This window comes from Bos indicus x Bos taurus, chromosome 1, assembly GCF_003369695.1.
Source record: "Bos indicus x Bos taurus breed Angus x Brahman F1 hybrid chromosome 1, Bos_hybrid_MaternalHap_v2.0, whole genome shotgun sequence".
NCBI classification, from domain to species: Eukaryota; Metazoa; Chordata; class Mammalia; order Artiodactyla; family Bovidae; genus Bos; species Bos indicus x Bos taurus.
In genome coordinates this window covers 56960348-56969363 of record NC_040076.1, presented here as the reverse complement: position 1 = coordinate 56969363, position 9016 = coordinate 56960348, and the positions used below count along the sequence as shown (strand labels likewise).

The following is a 9016-nucleotide window of genomic DNA, read 5'->3' as shown; positions in this document are numbered from 1 at the left end:
GGGACCTCAGTGCCTATTCTTTCTGAGTGTGGGTGTTCATCATTTCCTCCCAGGTCCGCAGTCACATGCACATTGTTTACCATCCTTTTTCTCCTACCAAACCATCTCATCCTACAATAAGCAACTCCCATCACGTGAGGAGTCACAGGGCAGGGCTGTTCACCTCGCCTGCTCCTACTAGCCACCATGTTTATTGCCTCTGACACCCATCACTCTCCAGGTGTGCAGTTTTTTGATACCAAGTTCCATATTTTCAGTAGTTTAATTATGCATAGGTTTGGGATGGTGGCTTTTAATCAGTCCACCCTGCATAATTTTTGTCTTTTAGAGATTCCTCCCAATTCCTTAGAGAGGGTGCCTTAGAGAGGGTGCAGTGATGGTTTTAGTCACACATTTATACTGTATGTGCATTTTTTGCGTGTGTATTGATATGTTTCCCATTGCTGCTATAGCAAATAACCACAAACTTGGTGGCTTAAAACAATAGAAATTTATTCTCTTACAGTCTGGAAATCAATTTTAGTGGATCAATATCAAGATATTGGAAAAGATGTGATTCCTCTGGAAGCTCCAGGGGCAATTTGGTTCTTGCTTCTTCTAGATTCTGTTGGCTCCCAGCAATTCTCAGCTTGTGGCTATATCACTTCAGTTTCTGCTCCCATGGTTTAACTTGTCTCTTCCTCTTCTGTAGGTGTCAAATCTCCTCTTGCCTCCATCCTACAAGGATATATGGGATTGCATTTAGGGTCCACCTGGATAATCCAGAATACAACCACATTTCAAGATCCTTAACTTAATCATCTGCACAAAGATTATTTTTTCAAATAAAGTAATAAAGATAATTTTTCCAAATATAATATTTGTAGGTTCTAGGGATGAATATTTGATAACTTCAGGAACCATTTTTAGACTATCACTATACACATGTACCCCACCCCAATTTATTGCCAGAAAGATAAAATATATATATGTGTGTGTGTGTGCACTATACAGATTATATCATTTACATAGATATATGCATATATTTACCTGAACATTTAAAAAAAGTTTTCCAGAGTTTATAGCTTTTATCCCAAAGGTATCAAACTCAATTCATATTCAACAATAGAGCTTTGAAAATGCTGAAATCAACTGATACTACCTGAAGGATGTAATATGATTGATAAATCCAGACCATGTTTCTTTTCAGTTACCTTAGAAATAGCACATGTTGTGAAAGTTCAGAATTCCAAGAATCCCTAGTAGCAGTTTATGCTAATTAATACACAAAAACCAAGCATGGAGTGGAAAGAGTATCACATTCTTTGGCAAAGGCAAGAGAAAGAAGGGGAAAAACAACTTATCATGAAAAGGGCAGGGACCCAAAGCACACATGAAAGCGTGGACCTTTGGCAAAGCCCTGAAATAGTTCTTTTAACAGATGGTCTGTTTTGCATTTAGAAACAAAATAGTGATCAACAAGTCTGAATGTAGTCTATGCATATATGTGTACATAGGTGCTTGCATATGTACATATTTTCATCTTTTTTTAAGAAGCTTTGAAAATAAAGTTTATTAAACTTCCAGTTATAAGATGAATAAGTTCTAACAACCTAATATACACCATGGTGATTATAGTTAACAAAACTATATTTTATACTTGAAAATTCCTAATGTTCTCACCACAAAAAAGGAATTATAATTATATGATATGACAGAGGTGTTAACTAACCTTGCTATGGTAATCATTTCACACGCAAGATAAACATATGCCAAATCATCACACTGTACACCTTAAACTTACTCAGTATTATGTCAGTTGTATCTCAAAAACACTGGAAAAAAATAAAATTAATTGTAAACCTAATAATACATAAAGAAAATAATCCTTACAAAAATAAAACTTAAAAGACTTAAAATAGGTCACCAAGGCATAAGCCTTTGGTCTTTAATGATGGTGGTGTTTTCCCCTTTTCTTTCTTCAAATAACGTCTTTTTCAAGTTCATAAATACTGTTTCCCCTCACTTTCCTTAGGTTCCATATCGGTGGATTCAACAAACTGAGATTGTGTAGTACTGTATTTACAATCCATGCAATGTAATGTTAATTGCAGCACTATTTAGGATAGCCAAGACATGGAAGCAGCCTAAGTGTCCATCAACAGATGAATGGATAAAGAAGATGCAGTATCTATGTATGTATATATATATTCCATTTTGTATATAAAATATCGAATATTAGACATAAAAAGAATGGAATAATGTCATTTGCAGCAACATGGATGGATCTAGCGATTATTATGCTTTGGGAAGCAACCCAGAAAAAGCAAATAAATGATATTGCTTATATGTGGAATCCAAAAAAAAAAAGATACAAATGAACTTATTTACAAAACAGAAAGAGATTCACAGACTCAGAAAACAAACTCGTAATTACCAAAGGGGAAAGAGGGTGTTGGGGGAGATAAATTAGGAGACTGATATGAACATATTGACACTGCTGCTGCTGCTGCTGCTGCTGCTAAGTCACTTCAGTCGTGTCCGACTCTGTGCGACCGCATAGACGGCAGCCCACCAGGCTCCGCCGTCCCTGGGATTCTCCAGGCAAAAACACTGGAGTGGGTTGCCATTTTCTTCTCCAAACATATTGACACTACTATGTGTAAACAGGTAACCCAAAAGGACCTACTGTATAGCACAGGAAACTATACTCAATGTTTTTTAAGTTAAAAAAAAATTTAGTATGTATTGGAGTACAGTTGATTAAAGAAATGTTGTTGGTAACTATACTTAATATTATATAATAATCTACAAGGGAAAAACACACACCTGAAACGTATATGCTATTATAAATCAATTATACTTCAGTTACAAAATTAAAAAGGACAATTAAAGTCGAAAGACTCTTGCTCTTCTAAGAAAGTTAAATGAATTATTTGCTTTCCCATTTATTCAACACACTTTCTCCTGTGCTAGTCTCTGTGTAGGGCTTCTCTGATGGCTCAAATGGTAAAGAATCTGCCTGTAATGTGGGAGGATCTGGGTTCGATCCCTGGTTTGTGAAGATCCCCTGGAGAAGGGAATGGCAACCCAATACAGTATTCTTGCCTGGAAGAATCCATGGACAGAGAAGCCTGGTAGGCTATATAGTTCATGACATCTCAAAAAGTCAGACATGACTGAGCAGCCTCAGTCTCTGTGTATGTGCCAGGCAGTGAGTACAATAAGCATGCCCTTTGCCCTAGAATTTAAAGTCTAGTTTGTCAAGAAAGCTTCCCTTGTGGCTCAGGTGGTAAAGAATCCGCCTGCAATGTGGGAGACCAGGGTTCAATCCTTGGGTTGGGAAGATCCCCTGGAGAAGGGAAAGGCTACCAATTCCAGTATTCTGGCCTGGAGAATTCAGTCCATGGGGTTGCAAAGAATAGGATACGAATGAACGCCTTTCACTTTGTCAAGAAAAAGCTTTTTTAGTTCTACCATATTGTACTTCTAGGAGAAAGCAAAAAGCAGGAGATATTGATATAGAAAAGTCTAGTCTGAACTTTAGGTATTCATCCATTTGCCGGCCCATTTTTATTAAAAAGCAGATTTTCTTCCAAGTATGTTACCCTAAGTTGTTATAGCTTCAGTCAGCTTCTACCCAGACCAGTGAGTCAAAGATGTGTTCATTTTTTCCCTCAAGAATGAGGTACAATTCACAAGCCATAATATTCACCATTTAAAAATGGGCAGTTCCGTGGTTTCCAGTATTTTCACAAAGTTGTACAATCATCACCACTGTTATCACTATTTCCATCACCCCAGGAAGAAACTCTGTATCAATTTGCAGTCACTTCCTATTTCCCACTCAGTGCCTGGCAGCCACTAATGAGCTCTCTAGGGATATGCTTATTTTAAATAGTTTATATCAGTAGAATAGTTACAATGTGTCTGGCTTCTTTTGAACCCATGGGTGAAATCCATTTCACCTCCTTTTGCTAATGGAGGTTTTAAGACTCTCATGTCCTCCAAAGACCTGGTAGCCTGAACAACACGATTTTGCCTGAGTTGTTTTCCCAGAACTTGGAGTCGGCTGCATCTAGTTCAAGCAGAACGAAGTCAGCTGTGTCTAGTTGAAGTTGAGGTCATTAGAAAGGACCATTGACTCGATCTGGGCATGTGCAGGTAAGCACATTCGTGACCTTTAGATGTGCAGAAGCCGGTAGCTTTGTTATGTGCTGTGCTCAGTTGTGTCCAACTCTTTGTGACCCCCTGGACTAGGCTCCTCTGTCCATGGAATTTCTCAGGGAAGGTTACTGGAGCGGGTTGCCATTTCTTCCTCCAGGGATCTTCCCCACCCGTGAATCAACCCACACCTCCTGCACTGGCAGGAGGCCCACCTGTGCCACTTGGGAGGCCCATCACTTAGATGCCTGCGTAGAAAAATGAGCATCTTGCCTTCTTGGAGCAGATGGGACCTGTTTTCCTCGCTTCACTGCTCACATCAGTGACTGATCATTTTGGCCTGCTGTAGGCACATTGGGCAAAACAAACCTGGTGAATAATACCTTCACTTAGCTTAAAGTTTTCCAGGTTGATATATGTTGTGCTTGTTGTGCTTAGTTGCTCAGTCATGTCTGATTCTTTGCGACCCTGTGGACTGTATTGTAGCTTGCCAGGTTCCTCTGTTCATAGGATTTTTCATAGTCTCTGGCATTAGCAGGCGCATTCTTTACTACTGAGCCGCCTGACATATGTTGTATCAAAAGTACTTCATTCCTTTTTGTGGCTCAATAATCCATTATACGGATATACTATACTACATTTATTTATCCTTTTTTTTTTGGCTATTATGAATAATGTTGCCATAAAAACTTACATACAAGTGGTTATGTGGAGCCATATTTTGTTTGTTTGAACTGGTACCAAATAAAGCCCATAGAATGTGGTTAGATGAGAAATCTTTTAAGTCTCTATGGCTTTTCCTCTACAACTTTTTCAAATTTGTTGAAGAAATTGAGTCATTTGTCCTGTACAGTTTTACAAAATCTGAATTTTGCTGATTGCATTCTTTTGACATAATTTAACCTGTTTTTCTAACATCTATAGTTTCATCAATTGATAGCTGAATGTAGAGATTTGATTGGATTCAAACTTGATGGGAGAAGGTGAGCTGACAGATTATATTATACTCTTGTTATTCTACAAGGGAAATGCCTGGTTGTCTGTATTAGCAGCCATTGACACTCTTTGCCTAGATCCATTATGGAATGAGAAGTAGAGATAGTTTGGTTTTGTCACTTCTTCTTTATTCATTAGCTAGAATATAGTATATAGGGGAAAAAATGCCCTCAAATATTTTGTTTTAAAAGAGATTCTTTTTAACTTTCTCTTTTTGATATTTCATTGTTAACACTAACAATGCAATAGATTTCTATATGATAATCTTGTTTCCTGCTACCTCACTAATCTGTTTAACAGTTCTAGTAATTTTATATTAAATATATATTTAATTTTTAATTGGAGGATAATTGCTTTACTTTGTTATGTCGGTTTCTGCCATACAACAATGTGAATCAGCCACAAATATACATATGTTCCAGAGAAGGCAATGGCACCCCATTCCAGTACTCTTGCCTGGAAAATCCCATGGACGGAGGAGCCTGGTGGGCTGCAGTCCATGGGGTCGCTGAGGGTCAGACACGACTGAGCGACTTCACTTTCACTTTTCACTTTCATGCATTGGAGAAGGAAATGGCAACCCACTCCAGTGTTCTTGCCTGGAGAATCCCAGGGATGGGGGAGCCTGGTGGGCTGCCATCTATGGGGTTGCACAGAGTCGGACATGACTGAAGTGACTTAGCAGCAGTATACATATGTTCCCCCTTTCTTGAAACTTCCTCCCACCCCACTAGGTAGTTATGGAGCACCAGGTTAAGTTCCCTGTGTCACACAGCAACTTCCCACTAGTTATCTATTTTACATGTAGTAATATACGTGTCAGTGCTACTCTCTCAGGTCATCCCACCCTCTGCTTCCCCTGCTGTGTACACAAATCTGTTCTCTATGTCTGTGTCTCTATTCCTGCCCTGAAAATAGATTCATTAGTGGCATTTTCCCTAGATTCTATATATGTGTTATTATATGATATTTGTTTTTCTCTTTATGACTTACTTCACTCTGTTTTTAACAGGCTCCAGGTTCATCCACATCACTAGAACTGACTCAAATTCATTCCTTCTATGGCTGAGTAACATTCCATTGTATATTTGTACCATAACTTCTTTATCCATTCATCTATCAGTGGACACCTAGGTTGGTTCCATGTTCTAGCTATTGTAAATAGTGTTACAGTAAGTTTGGGGGTACATATGTCTTTTGAATTATGGTTTTCTCAGGGTATATGCCCAGTAGTGGGATTGCTGGATCATATGGTAGTTTTATTCCTAGTGTTATTTTTTTTTTTTTAAAGAAATCCCCAATAAGTTGCAACAAGATCCTCTATGATTCATTTCCTGGAGTAATGGAAATAAAAACAAAGATGTATTCATTTTAATATCTTCCTTTTATTGGGGAAAATTAATCAGTCACCTAGATTATGTTGGAACTTAATAAGAAAGAAGGGCACTAGGGTGATTTCTCTAGTGGTAAGCAATCCACCTCAGCAATCTCTACCAGCCACTTTGTTACTGGAATAATGAGATCTTTTTAAGATCAATGTAGATAATGACAAATTGTTGTCTCTTAGGGCCATCAACTTTCCTATCTAATTCTTATTCCATCCACCATTTTTTTTTTCAGAGACATTTGGAATAACATTTGAAAATTTGGAAAGGAGAATTTTTATATTTGCCTCCAAAACATTTTGAATCAGAAATAAGTAGCCTTTCAAAAAATTTTATTTGACTATAACCAATTTACAATGTTGTGGTAGAGAAATAGTCTTTTAAAATCGGTCTGAAAGTCCAATTGAGAGCAACTGAAGAGCAAGTAACTGGTGAAGTTCAGACCATCAGTGTTTATTCTTTATACTAGAGGAGGCTTAAAAAAGTGTTTTGTTTTGGTGTACACCACAAGAATGTCAGGTGGTCTGGTATTCCCATCTCTTTCAGAATTTTCCACAGTTTATTGTGACCCACACAGTCAAAGGCTTTCGCATAGTCAATAAAGCAGAAACAGATATTTTTGGAGCTCTCTTGTTTTTTCGATGACCCAGCAGATATTGGCAATTTGATCTCTGGTTCCCCTGCCTTTCCCAAAACCAGCTTGAACACCTGGAAGTTCATGGTTCATGTATAACTGAAGCCTCAGTTCAGTTCAGTCGGTCAGTCGTCTCCGACTCTTTGGGACCCCATGAATCGCAGCACGCCAGGCCTCCCTGTCCATCACCAACTCCCGGAGTTCACTCAGACTCACGTCCATTGAGTCAGTGATGCCATCCAGCCATCTCATTCTCTGTCGTCCCCTTCTCCTCCTGCCCCCAATCCCTCCAACCATCAGAGCCTTTTCCAATGAGTCAACTCTTCGCATGAGGTGGCCAAGGTATTGGAGTTTCAGCTTTAGCATCATTCCTTCCAAAGAAATCCCGGGGCTGATCTCCTTCAGAATGGACTGGTTGGATCTCCTTGCAGTCCAAGGGACTCTCAAGAGTCTTCTCCAACACCACAGTTCAAAAGCATCAATTCTTCGGTGCTCAGCTTTCTTCACAGACCAACTCTCACATCCATTCATGACCACTGGAAAAACCATAGCCTTGACTAGACAGACCTTTGTTGGCAAAGTAATGTCTCTGCTTTTGAATATGCTATCTAGGTTGGTCATAACTTTCCTTCCAAGGAGTAAGCGTCTTTTAATTTCATGGCTGCAGTCACCATCTGCAGTGATTTTGGAGCCCAAAAAAATAAAGTCTGACACTGTTTCCACTGTTTTCCCATCTATTTCCCATGAAGTGATGGGACCAGATGCCATGATCTTCATTTTCTGAATGTTGAGTTTTAAGCCAACTTTTTCACTCTCCTCTTTCACTGGTTTGGGGAATTTTGAGCATTACTTTACTAGCGTGTAAGATGAGTGTAATTGTGCAGTAGTTGGAGCATTCTTTGGCATTGCCTTTCTTTGGGATTGGAATAAAAACTGACCTTTTCCAGTCCCGTGGCCATACCAGACCACCTGACCTGCCTCTTGAGTAACCTATAGACAGGTCAGGAAGCAACAGTTAGAACTGGACATGGAACAACAGACTGGTTCCAAATAGGAAATGGAGTATGTCAAGTATGTCAAAAGGAGTATGTCAAAAAGGCTGTATATTGTCACCCTGTTTATTTAACTTATATGCAGAGTATATCATGAGAAACGCTAGGCTAGAAGAAGCACAAGCTGGAATCAAGATGGCCAGGAGAAATATCAATAACCTCAGATATGCAGATGACACCACCCTAATGGCAGAAAGTGAAGAGGAACTCAAAAGCCTCTTGAGGAAAGTGAAAGAGGAGAGTGAAAAAGTTGGCTTAAAGCTCAACATTCAGAAAACTAAGATCACGGCATCTGGTCCCATCACTTCATGGGAAATAGATGGGAAAACAGTGGAAACAGTGTCAGACTTTATTTTTTTGGGCTCCAAAATCACTGCAGATGGTGACTGCAGCCATGAAATTAAAAGACACTTACTCCTTGGAAGGGAAGTTATGACCAACTGAGATAGCATATTAAAAAGCAGAGACATTACTTATCCAACAAAGGTCTGTCTAGTCAAGGCTATGGTTTTTCCAGTGGTCATGTATAGATGTGAGAGTTGGACTGTGAATAGATAAAAAAGATGTGGTGCAAATATCCAATGGAGTGTTACTCAGCCATTAAAAGCATGAAATAATGCTACTTGCAACTATGCAGATAGATCTAGAGATTGTCATACTGAGTGAAGTCAGAGAGAGAAAGAGAGAAATATTGTGTGATATCACTTATATGTGTAATCTTAAAAAAAGATACAAATAAACTTATTTACAAAACAAAAACAAAGCTGAGTGCCAAAGAACTGATGCTTTGAACTGTGGTGCTGGAG

At 38.8% G+C, this 9016-nt stretch overlaps 1 protein-coding gene across 1 annotated transcript in view; it reads right to left on the bottom strand.

Annotated features, from left to right (window-relative positions):
* Nucleotides 1-471: 471 nt before the first annotated feature.
* The window catches only part of CD200 (CD200 molecule), an 80484-nt gene continuing 71939 nt past the window's right edge, over nt 472-9016 (bottom strand). Inside the window, exon 5 of the mRNA XM_027518116.1 lies at nt 472-717. Coding sequence (XP_027373917.1) covers nt 695-717 — 23 coding nt within the window. The 3' untranslated portion in view covers nt 472-694. The remainder of the gene's footprint in view (nt 718-9016) is intronic.